The sequence below is a fragment of the Diaporthe citri genome (genome assembly GCF_014595645.1).
Source record: "Diaporthe citri strain NFHF-8-4 chromosome Unknown scaffold_6, whole genome shotgun sequence".
NCBI classification, from domain to species: domain Eukaryota; kingdom Fungi; phylum Ascomycota; class Sordariomycetes; order Diaporthales; family Diaporthaceae; genus Diaporthe; species Diaporthe citri.
The window spans coordinates 3,549,362-3,575,979 of record NW_025064851.1 but is presented as its reverse complement, the minus strand read 5'-3'; the positions used below and the strand labels follow the sequence as shown (position 1 = coordinate 3,575,979).

Here is a 26,618-nt window from a genome sequence, read left to right as displayed (position 1 = left end):
AGCAGCAGCTGGGTATCCCTCCCTTACCCTCCATCAGCCTGCGAGCCAGCTGGGCCCCTGCAGACCTGAACTGCCTGACTACTTGCACCTAACTCTTGTTGTGTCTCGTCCGTCTGCTATTTGATGCGATTCAATGCACTCGGTCCATCCGTCCCCATCCACCCGTCCGCTTTCTCCTTCATCCATCGGCCACGCCAGCCTGAGCCTTAATTCAAACCTGAACCTGCACCTGAACTTGCATCCACCATATCCTCCCACAACAAAGCGACAGGCACCACCACCACCACCAAGTGGCCGAGCGACCAAGCACGCACACGACTGCGTATCGCTGCTCCCTGCCTACCTACGCACAGTAACCAGGTAGCCAGCCCGCCAGGCCACTCCACACATCCATCATTGGACGACTACCCTCGAGCCCACCTCTGGCCTGCGAGCGAAACTTCTCCGCTTCCACCCTTCACCACTTTCCTTCGTCCCAACCTCCAAGGCGGACCCGCTCAGCATCAGAATTCGCTCGTCCCCGTCCTCGTCCCCGTCCTCGTCCCCGTCCTCGACGTCGACTCCTTCCCGATCAGCAAACCCTCTTCGGCATCTGACCAGCCATTTGTCCCGTCTGCACCACCAAGGCCGCTCGCACAGTAACTCACCTACGATACATCCACATCACAAGGCGACTCGCCTGCGTCAACGCCAAGATGAACGTGCTGTTGTCGCAGCCACCTGTCTTCCCCCATCAGCACGAAAACAACCGCCTCTCTCCTTCTCGGTCTAGTATGTATCCCCCCATCCGTCTTCCTCAGGTCGGCCCATGCAGCCCCGTCTTGGGTTCCGGTCGTCTGAGTCTCCCTGACTCAGTAGGCATGTCGAGATTGAAGATCTTGAATCCTCTTCAGACAAACCCGTGCGTTGCTGCGCTCTTGGCGCTGACATTCGGTACTCACTAGTGTCCCCTTTCACAAACATGGCCTCCACATCACGGAAACGGAAGGCTTCTGACGACGACGTTGACGAGATGAGCGTTTCGCCCCTCAGTTCTCCTGCCCCTCACCAGAGACAGCTTGCGAGACCATCCAAGAAGAGCAGGCTCCCTGAGCCTCCCTCCCGAGCGCTGCCGCTACCCCGACTGCTTGAGACCCTGGACAACAACCAGCTGCGGACTGTTCTCCAGAGGATATGTGAGCGACGTTCAGACATACAGGAGGAGGTCCTGAGCGGTGCTCCACGCCCGTCTGCCGCATCCACACTACAGGTTCTGGAGGGCTACCAACAGAAGCTCGCCGAGTCGATGCCGTACGGCCACTCTAGCTCCGACTACGCATACTACCGGGTGAAGCAGCCACTGGCCGCTCTTGTCAGCGCCATCATGGACTTCACGCCACAATACCTTCCCCCGATCGAAAACCAGGCTGATGTGTCACTCATGTACTTGGACGGCGTTACCAAGGTCGCGCACTCGATGCCCAACTGGGATAGCCAAACCTATAGGCACCACAAGGATCATGTGTACGACGAGATAGCCAAGGCCTGGACGATGGTGATCACAGAGGCGGCGAAGCGAGGTGGTGGATTTGCCCTCCACAGGGACGGATGGGACCAGGTTCTGGCCAAGCACAACGAGCAGGCTGGAGGGCGACTGCAACCGGCAGTGAACGCCCTGTCCAGCAACGTGGGATGGTCCGGCACCACTCAGAATCAGAATGGCCAGCCCGGTGCCTCAGACCAGAACTCGATCCTGGACCAGCTCCTGAACGGTTCATACGGAGCTCCTGTCCGTGTTGGGCCCTTCTAGAGACGGAGCCTGTCGTACCCAGGCCATCAGTCGTATTACTGAAGCAGCACTGTGCGTGGGCCGAGGTTGTCAGAAGAGGAGAGAACGCTCTCCGCGTTCTCAGACATTGTGCAGGAGGAGGGGGCACCGTTTTCATTTTGGCGTTTAGAGGGATGGCATAGACACGGGGGATCACACATCACGGCGGCGTTATTCTCATGGTCTGCGCGTCATTTGATATCCATTTCTTTCCTCAGCTCCCCGGCACGGGGACTGACTCTGTACATCCGATGGAAAGCATCGTCGAGGAAGATACTTGACTCTGGGTTTTCCTTTGTAATCAACGAGGGCATGTTAGTGAACAGTTTTATCTGTCGGCCTGATGAATTCAAGTGCCTACCAGCTATGCCCAATTAGAGTACAATGGCAACGGTCTACGTAGATAGGATGGCTGACGGCAAACAGGAGCACATTGGCCACAAACAGTAACGCGCGTACCTACCACCTTGTTGAAGGTGACAATGACTTGTCCCTCCCCCTCCCTCGACGTGGACACTGCCGTAGGATCATAAGTCATCAATGACCAAGCGGCCAACGGCAGCTGACACAAACCTGGTCCAACTGTCGTAGTGAAATGATTACTGTTTGATCTGCATATGAGGATCCGAGCCACGTGCTACACAAAAACAAAAAGAGAGCTGTCTTTGATATAAGTAATTTGAATGAGAAATACTTGAGGAAAGAATAACAATTTGTTCAAAACCTTTTGCTGGTTGCCGCCAGTCGTAGCTAGTATATCTAGCGTTGGCAGTGAAGAACAGGGGACCTCGGCTTGATGATGTGACGGGAAAACTGGGTCACGTGCAGACGCGGTACCGGGCTGTTACCAGAGAAGGCGTCCAGGCACGTCTCCAGGCAGAGGGCGCGTCAACAACCAAAAGAGACGGCTCATGTGGCGTGAGAGTCACCCGTCCTTGAAGCATCCCATTCTCCACCACAATCAAGCCGAGATCAGTGATTTGATGGGCGTGCATGCTGCTTGAAAGCACGCCAAAATGCCTGCGTAAGTAGTACTCTTCTGCCACAACAGCTGCAATCCTGCGCAACGCGCCTGACACAGCGCGCCGCGTCTTCGGTTATCGCGAGTTCCAACTTACTGACGTCTTGACGTTCCCGCCTGTACAGCCCAGGGGACCAACACACCATAGTCGCCAACCCTTTCGAGGAGGCCAAGCCGCGCGTCTCAGAATACACAGCGCAGGAGATCGCCACGCTGCAGTCCCGCCTCGAGAAACAGCTCGGGCCCGAATACCTGTCCGCACGCACGGGGCCTTCGGGACAAAAGGTCCACTACATCGCCGCTGAGAAATGCATCGCCCTCGCCAACGAGGTTTTCGGCTTCAATGGCTGGTCGTCAATGATCAAAGAAGTACAGGTGGACTTTGTCGACGAGAACCCCCAGACGCTCAGGATCTCCCTGGGATTGTCCGTAATTGTCCGCGTGACGCTGCGAGATGGGACATTCCACGAGGACATTGGCTACGGCCAGATCGAGAACTGCAAGAGCAAGGCGCAAGCTTTTGAAAAGGCGAAGAAGGAGGGGACCACCGATGCACTGAAGAGGGCGCTGAGGAACTTTGGAAATGTGCTGGGCAACTGCATCTACGACAAGGATTATCTGAAGAAGGTCACCAAGCTGAAGCCCCAGCCCAACAAGGGCTGGGATGAGAGTGGGCTGCACCGGCACGCAGACTTTGTCAAGAGGGTTGAAGTCAAAAAGGAGCCTTCTGCCCAACATATTGGCAACGCAGCGCCTTCCGCTATCGAATCTTTTGAGGACCTCCTTGGAGAGTTTGATGAGGCGGATTTTAATATGGTGGATGATGACCACCCAGACGAGGTTTCACTATCAGAAAGCGCGAAACCAACTCCTCAGCCGAATTTCAAACCAAACCCACAAGCCATGCAGCCACCTTCGAGACCTCCAGCAAGGTCACACTCAGCAGGAAACCCACCTCGGCCACCTCAAAATCCTGCCCAAGGCCAGCAGAATCCGCGACCAGGAGGTCCAAATCAACCTGTCCAGAACGCTCCGCGACCACCACAACAAAACCAGCATCGACCCCAGGCCAATGGCCCCGCGCAGACCAATAATTCAAGCAACAGTGGCCCTGTTCAGCCACCACCACAGGCGCAAAGTGACAGCTCAGGTACCAACGAAACGGTAGGATTTTTTTCCGCCCGCGCGGTAAAACAGCTTGCTGGCCAGAAGGATGACGAAGTCATGCTTCCTAGCACACCCTCAGGCGCTCAGGTCTTTAACCCCCACGCCGAAACCCCCTCGGTCTTCAAAACACCCGGAATCGACTACACTAAGTCACGGCCACTTGGGAGAGACCTCAAGCACCACGCACCAGTTGACATTGACGACGACAGTGGCATTGGAGACCTAGGCACAGCGCCGTCCACCCCGTCCGCGAACAACGGCTTCAGCCGCGCCGGGGCAGCTCAACAGGGCCCTGGCAACGCACAGAGGGGCAACGTCGTCAACCCGCAGCTCAATCAGGCGAGACGGATCGGAGCACCGATGGGCCCGGGTAGCCCCCTGGGCAACAGGGGCCAGTACCGCCCGCCGACGTTCAAGAGGCCTCCCCCTGGCGAGGGCCAGAACGGCGTCGCCGGGGGAGGCGGTGCGAGGCCGGCGTTGACCGAGGTTTCCACGAATGGCACGACTGCCGCCGCTCCTGCGAGAGCGGGAGGCGGCATCGGTGGTGATCCCAAGAGGCAGAAGATTGGCTGAAAGGCCGTGGCGGCGACAACTCTGGAGGCACAATGTATATTTACTGGCGGTGTCGTCGATGACTGAGTGGGGTTATGCACGTTTGAGCAAGACTTTGTTGCAGGGAGTCACCAGGGAAACCTTCCGCATCTGGGCGCTTTGGAGTTTTGTCAGTGGGTTCCGGCACGGGATGAGTGCCCAAGGAAACGGCGGAAGCAATGGTTGCTGAGAGCCGTAATTGCCGGTCGCAGTGTCTGCTTGCTAGCAGCTGAGAGTGGCCCTGACTATGAGTATAGAATCCTTCAATTTTGACAGCATACACTCACTTGTGTGTGATTGGCTCCTATAGTCCGAGTACGAAATGTTGCTCTCGCCTGTCCTGTGGGTTTGATGGCTCGATGCTGTTCATCACTGGTCCGTTGGACCGATCTTTCCTTTGCCAGCCCGCTTGCGTGACGGGTGCAGCAAACCATTCCCGGACTTAGAGTCGGTTGCCATTCTTCTTGTCGAGTTCCTGATGACAGCTGGCTTGATGGAGTTTGGTGGCTCTGGGGTACGCCACAAGATACGTGACATGAGCTATTCGCCTGTTGTTGTTCAGGGCGCCATCATCACACGAATACCAGCTATGCAACATGGGAAGTATGTCACTTGTTTGGAAATGTTTATACTACCTCGAGTTCTGTGAGGGTCATAACTCAAATTCGGAATACCATACCCAAGACGCGATTGCAAGTCGTGTACAGCAGACGATGGAACCAAGATATATAATCCAAAAATATTTAAGTCGAGGGACGAGGATGGGTAGGGGCAGGACGTGGTAATCAGTAATGGATACAAGTATCTCTGACCTCGGTTAAACATGAAGGCGATTGCACATGACACTGTTATCCATCTTCCCTAAAACATGCTCACGGGTGACATGTCTGATGGGCAGCCTTGTCCATGATCAAGTCTGGCTCTGATTTGGGACAGCAAGCTCGTGGAGCGTTTGGAAAGCTGAGGAAGCCGCGGTACCACCCAGCAAAACCTGTCAGCATCTGTCCAAAGTAAAAGCCAGGCTAGCTGGCATCTTGATTAGGCCACCTTCATAGTCAGGTGACAGAATCGGACGAGTTCACAGTCGGAACTGCGGTTTCTGCCAGGGTACCTTCGCTTCGTAGTTGTTACTCGCTTGTGGGCAATTTTTGGTAACCGTCTACACGTGGAAGTCGAGTTATACTCTGCACTTGACATACTGATTCGAGGCTTTCATGCAGGTCTAATGTTTCCAAGATAGGCGGTGAGGAAATATATACCTATGAGAGAAGTATTGGCATGGGGGCGAACGAAGTGGTAGGCGAGTTGATCTCAGGTAATTACCCTACCATTTCATGTTAAGAATGCTCCCTTCAGACTGTAGTATATTGTGTCCTCCTCAAGTACACATGCATGGATCCCTTATGTACCCTCCTAGTTGTATGTAGATAGATCCCTTGCCTATCGAGCGCCATGTGAAGTTGTCGGGCGGGTATTACCATGTCAGTAAGAGCACAATTACGCAAACAAGACGACAGTGCTTGACTCCTAGAGAAGGAATTCGGTCACGATTCCAGAATGCCTCGACTTCTCAGTTTGGAACATGGTATCAGTTAATTCTTTCCACCTCAACCAACTCAGACACGTTCATGTCTCACCGTTTGCACACCCACCAAACGCCTGCAAATTGTTCTTCCCTGGTCTGATGAACGCTAGCAAGATAGGATGGGCATTCAAGGATCATCTCGACATCAACTTGCTTTTTTCTCGGCCATGTGCGCATGCCTTTGCCGGCTGGCAGCCGAGACATGCAGAAGTTCTGGGCCTGCCTCAGCAACCTGTCCCATTCATCCTCAGCCTGCGCGATCACCGCATGTGACGGCTGACGCCAAGCATATCCCTTCCACCTCTTGGCCCACCGCTCAGCTCGCTTAACTACCACATTCGATGAAGAAACCGCTTTCATCGCCGGTCCGAGCACGAGGTTAAAAAACCCGGCGAGATGCCGTTTCTCAAGCCGTCTCCTTGTGACTTCCTTAGCCTCCCTCAATTCTAGCGTAGGTAGCTTCCAGCCGTGAGACCTTCATCACGGGGCAGAGCACATGACGACTAGGCTAATGCTGTCCACGGTCAAACTTCTCGATGCTCGGTGTTACACATGACCAAGCAGCCGAAGAACAGCAACTAAAGCGGAGGTTGTATAGCGAAACGAAAAAGAGTTGTCACCCTAGCGTTGACGAGAAAAATATGGAATGGTCACACTGCGTCTCCGCAAATCGCGAGCCGGTACAAAAGCAAAACACTGTGGGTTTGGACGGAAAAGGTGTTCGAGAGGCTTCACCTTGTCCTGAAGATATTCCAAGTCAGTGTGAACAGGCCATCTCTTGTACCGACGATTCTTGGGTCGACGCCTATAGCAATAGCATCAAAACAAGCCGCTGCAAACAGACCAGCTGGGACGGCCAAGGAGCCGAGCACTTGAGGCCACCGAGCTACATACAATTGCAAACTCGCATCTCCCAACACCGAGGGACACACAATCCTAGCGAAGCCAGGCCGTCACGATTGGGCCAACGTCAAAAGAGAACCGATTGCGGCCGCAGTTTCCGAAGACATCGGCGACTCGGCTGTGTCATCCCCACTGACCGGCACGGGCAAACTCGACCACGTCCTCATGCCATTTCCCAGAGACCATACTCTAGCGAGGGTAACCCCCAGGCCGACCCGTCGGACCATGAAAGGCTGACCTCTCACTCTCTGCCGCGAGGCGAGAGGCATCCGGGTTCCGCAGCACCATTTTGAGCCCAAGACCGCTTCAGGGTGAATCGTTGCACGGCATGCACACCCAAGTAAGGGATGTGTGTGGTGCTGCTCTCATGCACCCGCCCACCTACGGTTTTCTTACCGATGTCCAAATTGGCAGAAATAGCCTGGAACCTTGAATGTGCGGGCCCAGCTTGTCCGTTCGACGGGGTCCGATTTTCGAGCCCTCTCGTTGGCTCCGGCTGGCACATCACGCATGCGGGCTTGTGCCGCGGCGCGGATACCTGCAGGAACATCTGCCCTGGGCTGGCTCGCTGCACCTGATCGACTTTTCCACGCTGCCAGATAGACCTGGGTGATCCGCACTACCAGAAACCTGGAGCGCATGACCCTTCCGAGCCGGCCGCCTCCGGGGCAGAATTCTGGAATGTTACCACGGGGCGGGTAGACTCGAGTCGAAAGAAGGCATCCGAGACACATCGGAAGTGATCATGGATCTCATTGACGCATCGTGGGGTTGGTGATGTTTGTGTGGTGGTGCTCGACATCCGATCGGTGTAGGCCAGGATTCAGGTAATTCTACGGCTTGTGACGATGAAAGCTCCTCGTCCCCACACGTATATGTTAATAACCCCATGACACGTCTTACACAGCTGCGTGTCACGGCACACTCCCTACGTGAACAGTCTGACACGGAGGGCAAGCGTGTGGAGGGCGTTCCATAATGTTCGCCTCGTTCTATTGCCGCCCTATATACTATTGTGCGATACAGTCCCAGCCCCAGGTTGATCGATTCCGATCAGCGGTCACTTGCACAATTTATGGTGCCACTTGGCTCCTGGGGTGGTGGGAAGCTGTGTTCAGTTGCGATGAATGGCGAGCTACATGGAGCACAATGTCGACGTAGGGAGACGATATACCAAAGAGACGTCTCCTTTTGCGATCAATCCTTGCTCTCGTTATCAGCAAGTAGCCGTCTGACTTTGGTGACCATGGCGTGAGACTCGAGACTGTTATTTAAACTCATCACATTCCTGCGAAGTTCCAAATTAGGTGAGGCCCCCAAGACACTTTATTAGATCGCCACTATATCGGATGACACATTAGAGTTTAAGCCCCCAATTGACTTTTCAGACGACAATACCTCACTCCTTGGCCTACCGAGGATGTCCAACGAATATTATGCTGACAACCCCCCAAAGCTCCCGTCCACAGGAGACTATACCTGCGGCTGCGTCGGTGGAAACCATCCCGTTGAATGCTCAAACTGTCGAGGGAGTGTCTGGTTCTACGGAAAGCTAGGTGGAAAGTAAGCTGTCTTTCCGGATCCCGCTCGCAGGAGTTGCTCGTCACATTCTAATGGTATCCTAGACCATGTCCTGCCTGTAACGGGAGTGGCACACAAGTAAGCAGGACTCTCTGGCGCATCGAGCCTTCGGGAGTGTCTCGAGGGTGTGGTGTTTCGTCGCCGGGCTCCCAAGACAGCGCCGGACAACCCCTTGCCTGTTGAACCACCCCAGAAGCAAGGGCGGCAGTTAACCTGAAGCATTTCAGTGGGTCAGATGTCCCAACGGATGCGCCCAACTCGGCACCGTGACCACCTCTTCAAGTCAAACCTATCCAGGCAAGCCGACGTCGGGCAGCAGCCCATCTACGAGGCCGTCGAGGGAGCACCACACAGCATCGCGTCGAGGATAGAGGAGTGGAGGCCGGGGGAGACCCTCCTGGCGAGATGAAAAGAAAAGGTCCAGAAGTGCGACTCCCGGGACGGCATGGGCATGGCTGTGCTCACTATCGTTTACAGTGCGGTGGTACGGATGCGATGTGGCATCCGGGTTTCCTCTTTCGCACCCGCGGTGGTTTTTCAGCTGGCGCCACAGTGCTACGTAACGGCTCGGTTCGAGATCTCGCCTCGGGGGGCCGGCCGGAAGGGTAGTCTCACACTCGTCCCTTATTATTCTCTTGTGAAGCGGAGTTTGGTCGGCGTTGTGTGCATTGGATCAACTATTTTAACATTTCCTCGAGGAGTCCGATCAGACGAAGACGGGCTTGAGAGAACCTTAGATATATTACACGGCCCATGAGGTACGAGTATACATAAACAACGGAGTTCATTGGGAGTTCATTGCATATGTGGAACATGTCGCTAGAACTTCTTGCCGTCAAGACGCCGATTGTCGGCTCGTTTAATATACTGCACCAAAATGGAGCGTAGTCACCGAATGGGGCGTCACTTGCATGCTCACCGGCGGAGATCTCCAGCATGCTGTAGGTCACCTGGCCCTGCAAGAGCACGCATCGGCGACTGAGATACAAGCGGTGTACTGCCTTACTCCAATCTGCGCAGAGAGGTGCATCGTGGCGTGCCCCGGGGTCAATGATTGGTACCAGCACGATGGATCTCATGCAAGTTGCCCAGTTTCCCTTGGACAAAGTGTCAACAGTTTAAGGCACGACTGAACCGCCTTGAATGGGTCCATTCTCTTCCTCGCATATGGTCGAAGTAGAGCCCGTGTCATGCAATCATGGGAATCAATGCGTTGTGCGAAAAGCAGGACTCGTCTTGTCACTTTTAGCATATCATTGACGAGTGTCATTGACTCATCAACAGCAGGTCAGCGTTAACTCCTGAGCTTCGTGGGAAGAAAACTTGCAGTAAGTCAAGAGAGAACCTCGAGAGTGTGCATGGTTCACTTGGCATGGCTAGAGACCACAAGGTCAGTTCAATTGAGGGAGGCCACTAGAGGCGGCTAAAGTCGAAAGCGCCACTGGAACAAGTTCGCAGAAACCAGTATGACTTGCATGCCTGTATGGCAGTACTGTCACGAGGGATTGTGCCTTGCGCAACAACGCAGCAGCGTTTCTGGGCACGTTATGTTTCTTTGGAAGAATCCCAGGCTGGTTCGGGTCTGGAAAGTCATTTCTCCTGTGGAGGTTATTGGCATTGGGGATGATGTACAGTTTAGCCGGCCAGCTTCCTTGCGCAAACTCGCAAAACGCTGCCTAGGCAGTTCAATCAATGTCGGGTCCAAAAAGCCAGGAGCCTCAACGAATACGGTCAGAAAGCGCGTCTCAATGGTCTGGTTATGGCAAGAAGTACTTCGAACTTGATCTCTTGACATGAACCATACAAGTAACTACAAGCAACCATTCAATCCCCAGCCGATAGAGACACGGAGAGACAGTAATCGAGCAGTGGTTGACCTGGGGGCTGCATCGAGTGCCGATACTGTGCCATTCCAATGGATCACGTCAAGTGAGTGTCAAGTAGACGGATGCCTTTGATACGGATGCGGACTACAAATGGCCCTTAAGGCAGTGCAGTGACTTGGCCAACCTCTCGGAACGAGAGAAGACACGTTGGAGACAAGTTTTCGGCCTTGACAATGTCCGTTGCTGAATTAGAACCATGCAAGCCAAGCTAAGTATCTACGCGTACACTGCGTGCCAACCGTGTATATGATCAGTTGCCAGTTGTAATAGTTTCTGTATTGCCGGTGATACTCGAACGGCATTTTGAGATTTCTGTGATTGAAGGGCTACATGCCGTTTCGTTAAGTCTATTAGTTCTAAGAACCAGTTCGACCAGGACTGCCCCTGGAATGAGATTGGGGTTTGGAAGGGCAACTTACACAGGAGTCGGTTGTGTGTCAGGAACATCTGGAGTGTGATCATTAGCGAATTGGAGTTGAGGCTACCAAGTCCTTGCTCTCAGTATTGTGTGTGTGTCAGTAAAGCTGGCCCCAGTTGCAGCTGCAGTGGCCCGCTGAAACGTCACTACTGTGCCTAGGGCCCCGACCTGGGGTTGAGCCTCACCACAACGACGTGTGCCCCACTAAAGCTTCATCCAACCTGAAGCTCCGACAAGCTGCAGGCACATTTAACAGTCGCATCGCCCAGGTTCCCTCGAGCCCATGATGGACAGGCAGTGTCCTTGAGACAACATGTCGGTCATTCTCTGCACCGGTAAGCAATCCCCCGACTAGGTCTGGGCCATTCGGTCCTGCCTCTCCATCTCAATGGCGCGACCCTTGGGCTAACCTTCGCCTCCTAGCTGGCTACGACCACACGATACGGTAAGCCGCCGGCCACCTCGCGCCCACCTTCGCCTCCGCCTCCGTCTCCCCCTTGGCGCCCGACTACTGTCTGAACCTCTGGCTGATCTCTTCAGGTTCTGGGAGGCCCTCTCGGGCATCTGCTCCCGCACGATCCAACACCCGGACTCGCAGGTCAACCGCCTGTGCATCTCGCCCGACAAGCGCTTCCTCGCCGCCGCGGGCCACCACACCGTCAAGCTCTTCGACATCAAGTCGACCAACCCGAACCCGCTGCTCACCTTCGAGGGCCACACGGGCAACATCACGGGCGTCGCCTTCCACTGCGAGGGCAAGTGGATGGTCACGAGCTCCGAGGACGGCACCGTCAAGATCTGGGAGACCCGAAGCGGCACCATCCAGCGCAGCTACAACCACGGCAGCCCCGCCAACGACGTCGTCATACACCCGAACCAGGGCGAGATCATCAGCTGCGACAGGTCCGGCAGCGTCAGGGTCTGGGACCTTGCCGAGAACAGCTGCTCCCACCAGCTGATCCCAGAGGAGGACGTGTCCGTGTCGAGCGTCACCGTCGCCACAGACGGCACCCTGCTGTGCGCAGCCAACAACAACGTACGGCGCCCCCGCCCTAACACCCCTCTCCTACGAGTTTCCGTCCTCTCCACCTATGCTAACATCGGAATCGCACAGGGCAACGTCTTCGTCTGGTCCCTGATCCAGACCTTCGACCGCACCGAGCTGCAGCCCATCACGCAGTTCTCGGCGCACAAGGAGTACATCACGCGCATCCTGCTGTCGCCCGACGTCAAGAAGCTGGCGACGTGCTCCGCCGACCACACCGCCAAGATCTGGGAGGTCGACGTCGAGGAGGCCGCCCGCCTGGACGAGAGCGGCTTCCCCAGGCCCTTCCCCCTCGAGGCCACCCTGACGGGACACCAGCGCTGGGTCTGGGACTGCGCCTTCAGCGCCGACTCGGCGTACCTCGTCACCGCCTGCTCCGACCACTACGCCCGCCTGTGGGAGCTCCATAGCCAGCAGATCATCCGGCAGTATAACGGACATCACCGGGGCGCTGTGTGTGTGGCCCTGAATGATTACTCTGAGGCGAGATAAGGATGACGAGAGTCGATTGCACGTGTGTGGTGCATCTTGAAAGGAAATGAATGCAGTTTGCTCAATGGGCCCGTTGAAGTAGGGGCATCACCTAGAGGACTTAACGAGCCGCAGTTCTTTCTCCGAGCCTGGGGTTTCGGTGCTGTGTGCAAGGCTGGAGTTGAACCATCGCATGGGACGGGCAGGACGGCGTTGGTAATGGGCATATTGGGCCAAGGGATTTTCGTTGTTCTCGGGCCTCATTGGTGGTAGTGTGCGCCAATTCACATTTTTACTTCGACTACGCGCGTGAACGGTGCTATTTGTATCCATCCTATTCCCAGCGCCAGACAACTAGTCCAATACTAATGCGCTTCCCAAACCGGCGTCCCTAAACTCCTTACTGTATATACATGCCGAAGAAAACGCTAGTCCACCCGCACACAAACCGGGGGCAACAACGAATATACATTACCGCCATCGGCACATAGGCTTGCCCTCTGGTGCTTTACCAGCCATCTCCCCACCCGTCCTCCTCGTCGTCTGCCTGTTTCGGCTTCAAGTCAATCTTCTTGGCTGGCGCCGACTTCGCAGCAGGTTTGGAAACAGGCTTCTTGCTTGTCGCCGCCTTTCCATTCGCGGGGTTTGCTTTGGTGAGCCCCTTTGGCAATGGCTTGCCACCGGCCTTAGATTTCTGCTGTGCGGCTAGCCATCCAGCAAAGTCGGGCTCCTCGTCATCGCCAAAGGGTTGTGCGCTACCGCTGCTGCTGATATTTCGTGTTGGTTCTTTCTTTGCCGCGGGCAGGGTAGCCGATGAGGCCATAGAATCATTCGCAGCTGTTGAACCATCGTCAAAGAAGTTGTCGTTGTCGTCCATATCACCCATGTCGCCCCAGGCATCTCCATCGTCCTCTGCTGGGTCCTCCTCCGCAAAGAAGGCCTCGGCGCCGGAGTTACTCGAAGGAGCCCTTGCAAGTGCTGAGGATGGAGGCTGCGGGGATTTCATAGCTTGGCGGTGTAATGTTGATGCTGACGAGGTGGTTACTGGCACAGGTCGCTTCACCTCTGCGGCTGGGGCTGAGCCGTTTGACGCGTTTGGCTGGATTTCACCCGCTGCCGAGGATATCTTGTTGGTGAATGACGAGATGGCCCAACCAGCCCATGAAGCTGTAGCAGACTCTGTCGGCTGCGGAGTACCCATGCGTGGCGCTCCCGCATGCTCGCCAGTCTGCTGGGGAGCAAGGACAGTGTCGGGCATATCCTCGGCGGCCTTCTTTATCTTCTGCATGTAAATATCCATGGTCTTCGTTGCCTGGTCCCGCACAATCTTCTCCTTGTCAATCAATGAAGGACAAATAGCCGGGAGGATTTTCAGCGCGACGTCCTCGTCAGAGAAACAGTCTCCTGTGACAGCAAGTGCCATGAGTGCAGCATTCCTCCCGTGGACAAATGGGTCTCTAAGAGAGCGAGTAAAAGCTGCAATCAAAACCTTGCTCCTCGAGGAAGTGCCCAGATTCTTCGCAATTTTGCCCAAACAGATAGTCGTGTTTGTGCGGATACCGGGCTGCTCGTCATTCGCAGTCTTGGCAAGACACTTAAGCAGTTCTCCGTTTATAGTGCGATCGGAGAGCTTGCCGATGATGGTAAGAACAGACTTCAGCGTTTGCTCTCTGACCACTGGTGCCAAATCGGTGAACCCTGACACGAGATTTGGGAACATCTTGTCGTTCACTATCTTTTGCGATAGCCGATCGATCATCAAAGGCAGGTTGTCAAGCAAAGATACTCGAATGGCTCTGTCGGGGTTTTGGAAAAGCCGTATTACTACAGGCGTTACCTTCGAGTCAAAGTCGTCATTTGACATTTTTGTCGCGATTTTCATCACAACACTGAAGGCTTTGGGCCCTCCGCCGCCAAATTCAACGGACTTGAGCAATTCGGGGAGGACCTTCATCTTGAAGAAGTCTTCGGGGAAGTCGTCGGTAAGCTGTTCCAGGTCGCTGCAAATTGTCAATACAAAGCACACTTGACTGTACAGGACCAGAAAACGTACTTGAGAAACACTTCCCGCTCTTCCGCAGATTTCACACCCAGGTTATCCACTCCATCAGTCAACTTGATAAGTGGCGTGTCGAAGAATGACCCGCGACGATGACCCTGTTCGATGAAGTGGCCGACGCTGAGTCTAGACTTGGGATTATTGTTGACGAGTCGCTTATAGCTCGCATGCATGCTGGGAGGTATACCCTTGGTTTGACCAGCTTGGCTCCCACCAGCATAGTCACCATTGAAGGCCTCAAAGATCAGTGTGCCCAGATTGAACGAGTCGACGGCAAAGTGAGGGGCCTTTTTTATAGCGTCCCAGCCTGATTGTAGCTCTGGAGGTGCGTACCTCGCCGAATCGGGTACCATACTTCCATAGTTCTATCGTAGTAACAGTCAGTTTCGATGGTATACGAGATAGTTTCTTGAAAACGCATACATATATGATAGCATCATCGTCCTTGATGTTGCTCAAGACCTCGAAGCCCCCGATCTTCCACTCTCCACTCTCCGAGGTGTATATTGACCCAACTCTCATGTTGCCGTGGATCGAGGAGGCTTCATCGTTGATGAATTTGAGGGTTCGCTGGCGAGTTGTCAGCCTGTGCGCCTATCACATCGCTGGCGCCCGAGTTTCCATACCGCTACGCTATATATGCCCCATTTCGTCGTCTCGGGGCTTAGGCTCTTCCGTTTCACATGCCATCGCAAGGGCACCAAGCGCTCTGTCGCAATGTAGATGTACGTGTCGGTCTAACAGGCGTGCGATCAGTCGCAATCCTCCAAGGATAGGCGCTATGAAGATGTACCTCGACCGTGTCCAAGACCTTGATTACACCGGGGTGGCGCAACGTGCGCAGCTTCTTCAGGGCGTTCTTCGCGAGCGGTAATCTGGACCTGTTTGCGGTGATGTCGAAGGAGAAGATGCTGCAGTTCGATCCGTCCTCCTGCAGCGCATGTCAGGTGCTTTGTTCGTCTCGCGCAAAGGTTGTCTACCTTGTGCATACACGTCTCGTGCCATTGTGCAGGGTCCATATGGACTGGTCGACATCGAGGATGTCCCCGAACGAGTACGGGAAGGCAGGGCCCTTGGCGATCGCAGATGCGACGGCGGACTTTAGGAAATCCATGGCGGCAGACCACCCTGCTTGAACAGGTGCGACGGCTGGCTACCCATAGAAGAAGGGATTGTGATCGAGCTATGCCTGGGCGATTTGTAGAAAGAGCAAGTCCTGAGGAGTTGTGGTGCAAAGATGTTCTGGCCGCAAAGGACACCACAGCAACTTCAGGAATCAGGTTGCCTCTTTGAGACCTGACGCACCCCCAAAGCTCCTCAGGGTTGAGGACAAGGTCGCGCTCCGGACGGGCAGCAATTGGCGCGACGGGCTCCCCGCGCTAGTCCCAAAGGGGGCAGGGTTTGGGCGGTGGTGAGGGGCAGAAGGCTAGTCAAAGTGGTCAATGCCCGTGGGTTGGGTCCACCTGGCTCTGGCGCGCAGGGCTGACAATTTAATAGGCAAGCATTGGCTTCCTCAAACATTCACGTCCTTTCTCTTCACCCAGATCCGCCGTGCCCTTTTCCTCGTATACGGCGTCGGTCGCAAGACCAGGATCAAATCAAGTTGAGCCTCCAAAGCTCTCAGCAGCACAGGAGGCTTCTCAGCCGTGCGTGCCAACATTTGCGCGGGCTGGGCTTGATGATAGCCGCCGTCGAAGCGCCTGCTTAAATTCACATTTGATCCGTACAGATCTCATTCTACCCTGCCTCTCGGCTCTGGGCTCTTGGAGTTGCTATACTAGTTCTATCTCTCCAGATTGACTCGGCAGACTCGACCACTTCCTGCTTGACTCGAGTCGCGGCTGCTCACCCTCAACTGTCCTTCCCACCTGCAAACTTGCATACATACACACAACCGCACTTACTAGTCTATTCATCCGTCGCATCTCGTCGCATCCCATCAATCTCTCCCCATCCCAGTCGCACACAAACACATATACACGGTATGTGATGAGCATTTCCTAAAGTCTTTTGCACTTTGTTATCTCCGATCTGTGTTTGGGACCCCGCAGGCCTTGTCAATGATGCGCAATGGTAAAAGGTCGGACTGCTATGCTCTTCTGGTTTCGTCGGTTGCTTCAGCCCTACCCGCTTGGAAAATCCTGTCCCTCACGTTGTCCTCGTGTTGCCTGTGCAGGCTCTGCCTGGCTGCCAGAGGTCATCGTCATCTTGCAGAGCCCCAGATACCCGCTTTGCTGGTGTCGAGCTGGATTGACATCAACACACTATACCGCTTATCGGAGCCCAGCCTTCCACTGCTTCCATGAGGCCGGGCCAAAGGCTGCGCGTAAACAATCTGCCCGCCCACCACACACTCTCTCATCCACCTCACCCCCTCCGGCCCTCCGGCTCCGGCTGGGGCAACTCAACGAAGCCGTCGTCGCACGCAGGGTGACGACTACTTCAAGACTGAAAAGATCTGAGACGCCTGCCTGCCTTCCTGCCTCAATTGGCATCACTATTCTGTTCAAACATCAGCCCATGGATTCTTGCGCTAATCGAAACCATGGCTAGTCGTCGCGTCCATCCCAGGCTGACCCCAGGACCTCGATGCACCGTCTGCGGCGCTCCTGAGCGGGTCGACAAGACGACTGTCGCATGCATTGAATGCATGCGGCACCAGCATCTTGCGTGCCTTGGTCCTCTTCCGCAGGATCCTTCAAAGTAGGTTTCCATCCCCGAGTCATCCTCACGACCAAGTGCGCACGCCTCGGTTGCCCCTGTGCCGTGTCTGGTTCGGCGCCAAAGACATACCCCTCACCCCATCACTGTCACCACCAAGCTCAAACCAGGTGCTTTGCAAACCAGCCATCATTGCACAGCTCCTGCTATGTAACACCGGTCAAGAGGAGGAGCAGAGAGAATCGGATGCAAGGGCCAAATGCCTCTTCTCAAGTCTCAACCTCGGGAATCCACCAGCAGCACGCGCCAGGCGTCGGAACAGCCAGGCCTGGCGGGCATATTGTCTGGTCTCGGCGGGATGGGCAGCTAGCCACCCATCTGTCGCCACCTTGTTCTGCTCCGCACTATGTCTTTGGTTGCACTTGCCTACTTGGCTCCGCAGCACCATATCTGTCCCAACCGCACCATACAGCAAAACCTAAATCATTACATCAACTGGCAGCAGAAGCTAATCCGCCTCTCACAGCTTCACCTGTGCGTGGTGTCTCAACAGGAACGATGGGATTGAGATTCAGGCAAGGCGTTCCTCAAACACCCAAAGTAGTACAGCACCTCTGCCCCCTGTCAGATCGACCGACGATATGTTCAGACTCTCGAGCACCTCGAGCAACCCGTTCCTGCCTACCGCAGAAGACAGCTCTCCGGTGACAAGATCAAGGTGTACTGCTCCTGGCTGTCAGGAGTTTGCCGCCAGTGGCTATCCAGCATGCCTCTTTCATATGCAGCCAGTCTCCCCGAAACTATCCAAAAGCCTAGCCTGGCAGCATGCGCCGGTTGTATCGCAAACGAATGGGCGCCTTCCGGAGGGAGTAGCGCACAGTCGGAAGCAATTGGATGCAAAGGTGACCGCGAGGAAGTCCATTGCGGCTAAGCCAGCATTCTTGCTTACGGCTTCCAAACCGAACGGCATCAGGCTCAATGGTAGCAGCCAGGCCGCAGTGAATCGAGTAGTGACCAACGGCACTCATCTCTCACCGAAGCCATCTCTCCTGCGACAGATACACCCAGAGTCTCCTGAGACGCCCTCAAGGAAGAGGCAGCGCATGACATCGCCAGGGAACGACGAGTTCAGCCCAAGAGTCTCGCAGCGGAACTTTGAATTACCATCAAGAGAACGGAGTCCGCCATACGGCAACCTACCTGCCAGGAATTTCGGCTCACCCTTGCTAAATGGAAGCAACGGCCTCTTGTATTCAGACAAGGACAAAGGGAGGATAGCAGGGCATGCTCCTCGACTTGATACCAACCACGCCCAACAACCGCTTAATGAAATAAGTTTTGACTTCGGACCTGCTACAACGCCCCTGAGAAATGCAAGCAGCAACGACGCGCGGAAGGTTGGACTGGGTGGTTCGTTTCCGGAGCCGACCATTCTGAGCCACACCGACTGGCGCTCACCGAGCGCGCGCAACAGCATAGCCCCCGAGAGACAAAGTCGCGGACCGGCCCCGATAAAGGCGCGAAAGAGCCATAAGGTTGCTAAATCCGCCTACGGAGGGCTGAAGCCGGTAATCCGGACTCCGCCGCTCGAGAAGCAACGGCAGCGGCTCACAGAAACCCAGGATATCTCGGCTTTAGACAGGTTCGTTTACGGGCAGGAGGGTTCGTCTCAGCCACCTCCAGGGGTTAGGACAACGGCAGAGCACGAGCCGGCGAAGCGTGAAAACGTCTTCTACGGACATATAGACCCGCGAACACATTGGACGCGGCCCCGCTCGGATGAATGGTACGAGAGGAAGGAAGAGGAGATCAAGGCTCGCGGAGGACGTAAAGCCAACTTTGGAAAAGCAGCGCAACGGATGAGAGAGCAGAGGCTGAAGGAGGATCCTGGCGAATGGGAAGAGAGCTTGCCAGAACGCGTCCGCAGCGACGAGGCGTGGCTCGCTGCGATGCGAGATCATCACAGCCGAACCCACGGTGTCGGGCCTTATCATACGCCTCAGCCCAGTGAACAACAGCCGCCCGTCAGAAAGAAGCGAGCGTACAGGAGACGAAATCAGGGCGTGGTACCCCCAGTTGTTCCAGAATCGTCTGGCACGGCAGCCCGCGTGAACTCGCAAACCTCCAACGCTGTGCCGGGATTGCAGCCAGCGGCGGGCTTAAACAGCAACCCAAGGTTGCTGAAGAAACAAACGGAACCTTCCATATGAGAATAGCTTAATGGGCATTGCTACAGGTACATTGGGAAAGGAGATTTATCCCGTTGGAAGGAACTTTTTGTACATTAACCTGGCACTGGGATGGCCGCCGGGAAGTGACTTCGTGTGGTGGACATTACACCTAGTTGTGCATGTGCCTGTTTGAGCTGAGTGGAAGTTCAGTCAGGATGGCTTTGGCCGATATGAACTTGAAGGCTGTCATGACGACTATGACGACGGGACATGACAGCCCGACTTGAAGGAGAAAACATTGTCATTTGGCCAACATGGAGTATCAAACAGATGGGTTTACAGTTGCATGGACTAGAGGAGCAGCATTTGAATTCTTTGCACAGCCTTGGTGGCTCGGAAGGCTGGAAGGCTGCAATTGAAATAATAAGGGCTCACCAAGCATACACCTTTCAAAACTTCTAGCTAAGTCTAGCGATGGGCCTAGAATTCAATCAGAGCATACCCAACAAAGCAGAAAACAATTCAGCACAGCAAAATAGGCATTCCTTGAAGCAGAATCTGCTGGTGAGGCTAGCTGCACACTCCTAACCCTGTTCTCCGAGGGCTGGCAAATACGAGGCACGGACTGGAGCGACTATCCAAGTCACGAGGCTGCTTGACCGGGCGGACAATTCGCTAGGGGAAACAGACAACATTACCTCTCCATTTCTGCGCCTGTTCGCCTGGCGGCTCGAAGATTCCACTTCAAAATTGGCTACCGAAGGCTCTTTCGTCTGAACATCAGACCTTTACGTCAACCAAATTTTCACTTCCGCATCTCAGGCTAGTGACTAGCACAAGGCTCCAGGTCTTGAGACCGCCATTGTAGATGCATGATCCTTATAATTGTCCCACTCTACTATAAGGAAGGAATAAAAATGAAGATGGATATTCACATCCATAAAAACAGATGGTACATCTATACATGCTGCAGTTAATGCACGGTTAATGCCCTACTATTAAATTAATATAAGGCAATGTTAAGTTGCCCTTAGCAATGCTATAATATATTAAAAAGCATCTTTATTGCCATTTCTTATTATAAATATAGCTTTTTTTAAAATTTTTTAAGACGCTAATTATTTAACTATATAATGTTTTTATATTTATTTAATTTATATAAATTATAATTTTATTTTAAATATCCTTTATATTATTATTATTATTATTATTAATATTTTTAATAATTAAACATATTTATAATAATTAATTAATGCTTTTTATAATCTTTATATATTATTTTTTAATTATTACCTTTATAATTAAAACTATAAATATTAATAAAGTTAAGTTAAAAGATTTTATAATATTTAAAGGCATTTATTATTTTAAAAGCTATTAAATTAATTTCTTTATAAGCCTTTTTATTAATTATTAATCTTAATAAATAGTATTTTGTTAAATATTATTATTAAAAATATTCTTTTTATTTAATAATTTAAGGGTTAAGTTATTTTACTTAAATATTAAATTAATATATTATATAAAAATTATAATTACTTTTATTTTATTACTTACTTTATTATTTAAATATATAATAATTAATATTATTTTTTATTTATTATAACTATTTAATAATTTTTAAAAATATTATTTTTATTATTATTAAATATAAAAATATTAATATAGTTTATTAATAAGTAGCGCATATTAATAAGTAGCGCATTTTTATAACTTTTATTAACTTTAATTAACTTTAATACCCATTTAATGCATATAATTTAATTAAATTTAGCATTAATTAATATTAATTATAATTAAATCCTTGTTTTTAATTAATTTGCTTAATTTAAAGTAATATAAGTAATTATAGCTTAAATAAAAGTAATTAAGTTTTAATAAAAGGATTATTTTTTAATAAGAATTGCATTAATGCTTTTTATATTAATTTTCTATTTATCCACCTATTTAAATATTTAATACATTAAAAATTAATAATTATAATGCTAAAATCTTTTAAAGAAGATAAAATACTTTTAATTATTTAAGTAATTAAAAACTATTAAGAAAAATATATTAAACTTCTTAAGTTATATAAAGCTATATAAATCTTTAATATTCTTAAAATTATACTTTATTATAAGATAAATTAATAACGCTTTTATAAAGAATTATATATTAATATATATAAATTTAATTAAATTAAAGAATAAATGCTTATTTAATACATTATTAATTAAGATATTTAAGGATTCTTTTTATAACTTTTTAATATAAAAAATATAGCTAATCTTTTATTAATATTGTAAAATATTAAACTTATTAATAAGTATTAAGCTTAACGCTTTATAAATTAATAACTTAACTTTAAAATTAAATTTAATTATCTTTATAATTATTAAAGAGCTTTTTATAAAGATTTAAAAATTATTAAGAATTAATTTAAATTACTTTATAATATAATAATTAAGTATTAAATTATTAATAATAACCTTTATAACTTTAATAAAATTAACTTTATAATAAATATAATTACCTTATTAATAATTATTATATATATTAATAAGTATAAAAAAGCTAAATTAATTTAGCTTAATAATTAAAAATAAATAATTATTATTAAATATATTAATATAAATAAGTTATAAATTTTATTATTTATAATTATTTAAGGTACTTATTATTTTATTAACTAAGTAATAAAGTTAAGTTTTTTAAATAATTAAGTTATTAAGCTTATTTTTAATAAATAAATAAATAATAAAATTAATTTAAAATAAATTTAATATTTAATAAATATATTAAGTTAAAGAAAAATATTAATTATTAAATATTAATTATAAATAATTATAAAAGCTATATATTAATTTAGTTTAATTAATATTATAAGGATAATAAAATTATTATTATTAATATATTGCTATATTTATTTTACTTACTTTAATTATTAAATATTGCGTTATATTTATTTTTAAAGCATATATATAATAATAAGATTAATTTCTTTATTTAAGCTTTTATTAATTATATTATTAAATTTAAGTTTTTTTTTTATATTTAAGGTAGCTTATAATAAAACTTTTATAATAAAAAATATTAAGTTTATATTTAAAAAAGCTAAAATTTTTCTTTAAAATCTTAATTTTATAATTTTTAAGCTTAATATTTACTTATAAACTTTAATATAATTCCTTTTTATTTTTCTTTAAAAATAAAAGTCTTAAATATTATTAAATACTTAATAAATTATTTAATAATTAAGTTTTATTAAAAGTAAGATTTTTATTTATTAAGAAAGCTTCCTTATATTAATTGTAAAGGTTATTAATTAATTAGCAAAAAGTATATAAATAATAATATATTTATTTATTATAATAAGTAAATAAATTTATATGCTTTAAAATGCTAATATAATACTTATTAAATGCTAAAGGGTTAAAAAAACTTAAATGCAGCTTAAAAAAGCATTTATAATTAAGGAATTTTAAGCTTTTATTTAAGAGAAATAAAAGGTAAAATAGCTAGCTAATAAAATAAATAATGAGATAAAAGAGTTAATTTATAGCAAATTAATTAAAAGATGTTATAATAATTATAATAAAATTAAGCATAATATAAAAACTTATAAGAAAAATAAAAAAGGGTTTAATTAATTAAATTTTAATTATATTATAATAAATTTAGCTTAATTAATATTAATTAATATAAATATAATTATTTTATTAATTTATAATAAACTATATTTTTAATAATATAATTAATATTAATTAATGCTAAATATATATTTCTTACCAAAAGTTAACTAATTTAAATTAATATTATAATTATATTAATGCTTTTAAATTAATGAAATTAATTAAAAATAAAGATTTAATTGCAATTAATATTAATTAATGCTAAATTTAATTAAATTATTTGCATTAAGTAAGTGCTAAGGTTAATTAAAGTTAATGAAAGTTATAAAAGTACGCTACTTATTAATATACGTTATTTATTAATAAACTACGTTATAAGGTTTATTTTTTATAATAATAACTTTTTTTAATAAAAATATAATAAAAAAGAATTTTTTAAAAAAGATTATAATTAAGGTAATAATTTTTATAAATATTATTTTTAAAAGGAAAATTAAATTTTTTTTATTAATTATATAATTAATATAATTAATATTACATTAAATATAAATAAAGTAATAATAATTAAAAATTATATAATATTTTAATAAGCTTAAAAGCATTTCTTAAAATTTATAAAAAAAGCTTTTTTAATTACTTTTAATTATTAAACTTTATAAAGGTTATTATTTTTTTAATATAAAAAAAAGGTATATAAAAAGAAGATTATATTTATTAATTAAATATTAATTATTATTAAATATAACTTAATTATTATAAGAGCGTGGTTTATTATTAATAGCATATAAGTTTAAATGGTTAATAATAAGTTTAATATAGCTAAGTACTTCCTTTATTATAAAGGCTTTCTTAATGATAATTATAATCTTACTTATACCTTATTAAAGCAATAATATCCATTAATTAATAGCAGTAATATTATTAATAATGATAAAGAGGAAAAATAGTTTAGTAATAATAATAAGGAAAATAATATTATATTGCTACTTAACTTAATAGGATAAATAAGCATTAAAAAGTATGCTAAGAAGGAAAAGGCTAAGTAATGTAAGGAGCGTTAATGCAATATTTATAAAATAATAAGCTAAGCATAAATGCCATTATTATATTATATTAACAAAATTATAAACTTTAAGTGCATTAGCATTATATAACTTTTTCATTATATAAATAAAATAATACCTATATTTAAGCAGTTTAATATAATTTATTATTAATATACTTAATATAGTTTATGCTATTATCCCTTATATTATTACATTATAAATTATTATTATAATATAAAGAACTTTTTATAAATTCCTTAATTTCCGCTAATATACGTATATAAAAATAAACCTTATTATTAACTTGCTTAAATTATATTTATATTATAATTAATTTAATGTATATTTAAAATGCATGGATATAATAGCTTTGTTATTAAAGGCGTGCTATATTAACATGCCTTTACTAAATGCAAATAGCAATACCTTATTAAGCTTTTCTTATTATAATAAGCATGATATATAATTACCTATATATTATAAATATATTTAATATATAATATTGCATTTTAATATTAATTATATAAGGTGTTTAACTACCTTGATATAGTGGATGTACTTCCCTTTAATTTCTTAAAGGAAAATACTTTTACTTAAAGGGGGAATTATTAAGCTTATAGCATATTACTATAATGTAATGATTTACCATAGCATAGTAAATAGCTGGTTTAGAGAAAGCATGGAGATTTCCTTATTATACTTTAATAATATAAATTATTATATTATGGTGGTACTTTTTCCAATACCTCTCTAGAAAAGAATTAACTTTTACTCCCAACTTATAGCAAGTATTAATAAGTATCTTAATTAATATTAATTATTATTATTAAAAATTAAGTAAAAGCTATAAATTAACTTAAAGCTTATTAATTATTATTTACATTATTATTATTAAAGCAGTTTTATATTAATAAAATATAATTAAAAGTTAAGTAAAAGTTATAAATTAATAAAGTTTAAGAATAATAAGATTATTATTATTATAATTAAAAATTAAGCAAAAGCTATAAATTAATTTAAAGCTTAAAAAAGATATTATTATTATTACTTTATTATTAATATAAATTTTCTTATTATAATTATTATAAATAAATAAGCATAAAAATAATTTATTTCTTTAATATTTAATTATTTATGCTTATAAAATAAGCATTAAAAACGAGCCACTTAAATAATAAGGAACAGGTTTTGCTAAACCCTCTTAAGGATAACTTAAGAAAAAGCTTTAATGCAATAAAAAAGGAAGATAAAAATAAAAGAAAACTAAAGAAAGGGAAAAGATAAATATTTTAAAAATTCTTAAAAATAAGAAAAGCTTAATTAAAGCATTAAATATATATAAAAAGAAAAAAGTTAATTTCTTAAAAAAAAATTTAAAATAAGCGTAAAAGCTAGCTTTTTATAGCTAACTAAAATTTAGCATAGTATTATTTTTTATATAATTCCTTATACTCATTAATATACCCTTTTTTAGGCACTTTATAATGGATATTATAAAAACTATTAAAATAAAACTTCGTTATTTTTAATTAAGCTTTTAAGTTTTAAAATTCACCTTATTATAATCCTAATTATTATTGCTATTTTTAATTCCTTATTTACTTATTTTATTATAGCTTTTGCTTTTTTATAAAAGCTTTAAATATTCTTAAGACTTGCTTAGCAATATATTTATTAATTATATCCTTCCAGCTATTAAAGTTTACTTTAATAATTAGTATTAATATAACTATTAAAGATTTAAATACCTTTATAAAATGAAAAGCAAATTTATTTTTTTTTTTAATTATTGCATTAAGCATAGCATGCTAGCTTTACTAACTTCCGCTTTTACTTTTTGCAAAGCTTTTGCTTTTACTTTTGCTTTTTATAACACTTTTGCTTTTAATATTTATACCTTGCATTTAATTACTTAGCTAACTTATTTATAAGCCTTTTAAATTATCTTTAAGCAAACTTTATTATTATTTTAACTATTTTAGATTAATTAACGCGCTTTAGATTTTATTTATATTTATTATTAAAATAAATAAATAAAAAAAATTCTTATATATATTAAAGTAAGCATTCTTTATTAACTTTAAAATATCTTATAATATAATGCTTAAACTAAAGGCTTATTTAATTAAAGTTATACTTAATTAATTTTAAGCTATTTAAAAATTTATACCTTATTATATATTAAATATTTAAAATTAAGTTATTAAATTAATTTGCATTAAAGGTATTATTTCCTTAATGCCTTTTTTATAATTAGCAATAATCTTAACATATTGCAATTTAAATAGCTATTACTAAATAATATCCCTTTATAATAAAAGCCTACTTTTTACTTTAATTACTTTTATATTATTAATCTTAATAAAGGGAACTAATATAGGTATTTAAATAGCTTTATTAATTCCATTAAGCTTTAATTAAATAGCAAATATTTAAATAGCAATGCTAATAATAGCTTTAAGCATCTTATAATATATAATTTTAATTAAAAAAGCCTTAGCTTAATTCTATACCTTTTAATTATTTTTTCCTTAATTCTTCTTAAAGTAATTTTTAATAAATTTAATAACATACTATTTATAAAACATTTTA

At 45.1% G+C, this 26,618-nt stretch overlaps 5 protein-coding genes across 5 annotated transcripts; 4 read left to right on the top strand and 1 right to left on the bottom strand.

Annotated features, from left to right (window-relative positions):
* Nucleotides 1-961: 961 nt before the first annotated feature.
* On the top strand, nt 962-1,789 carry INS49_012951 (uncharacterized protein; the record flags this gene model as incomplete). The annotated part of the gene is made up of 1 exon (XM_043173653.1): nt 962-1,789. One exon carries the CDS (start codon nt 962-964, stop codon nt 1,787-1,789), a length of 828 nt encoding a protein of 275 aa, XP_043022950.1.
* Nucleotides 1,790-2,823: 1,034 nt separating this feature from the next.
* INS49_012950 (uncharacterized protein) lies at nt 2,824-4,568 on the top strand (the record flags this gene model as incomplete). Its single annotated transcript, XM_043173652.1, has 2 exons — nt 2,824-2,831; nt 2,954-4,568. The coding sequence occupies 2 exons, from the start codon at nt 2,824-2,826 to the stop codon at nt 4,566-4,568; spliced, it is 1,623 nt and encodes a 540-aa protein (XP_043022949.1).
* Nucleotides 4,569-11,272: 6,704 nt separating this feature from the next.
* INS49_012949 (uncharacterized protein) lies at nt 11,273-12,496 on the top strand (the record flags this gene model as incomplete). The annotated part of the gene is made up of 4 exons (XM_043173651.1): nt 11,273-11,294; nt 11,383-11,404; nt 11,500-11,995; nt 12,074-12,496. The coding sequence occupies 4 exons, from the start codon at nt 11,273-11,275 to the stop codon at nt 12,494-12,496; spliced, it is 963 nt and encodes a 320-aa protein (XP_043022948.1).
* A 487-nt stretch (nt 12,497-12,983) lies between these two features.
* INS49_012948 (uncharacterized protein) lies at nt 12,984-15,648 on the bottom strand (the record flags this gene model as incomplete). The annotated part of the gene is made up of 6 exons (XM_043173650.1): nt 12,984-14,475; nt 14,529-14,899; nt 14,958-15,104; nt 15,161-15,271; nt 15,328-15,465; nt 15,526-15,648. The coding sequence occupies 6 exons, from the start codon at nt 15,646-15,648 to the stop codon at nt 12,984-12,986; spliced, it is 2,382 nt and encodes a 793-aa protein (XP_043022947.1).
* A 2,188-nt stretch (nt 15,649-17,836) lies between these two features.
* INS49_012947 (uncharacterized protein) lies at nt 17,837-19,405 on the top strand (the record flags this gene model as incomplete). Its single annotated transcript, XM_043173649.1, has 1 exon — nt 17,837-19,405. One exon carries the CDS (start codon nt 17,837-17,839, stop codon nt 19,403-19,405), a length of 1,569 nt encoding a protein of 522 aa, XP_043022946.1.
* Between the last annotated feature and the right edge of the window lie 7,213 nt (nt 19,406-26,618).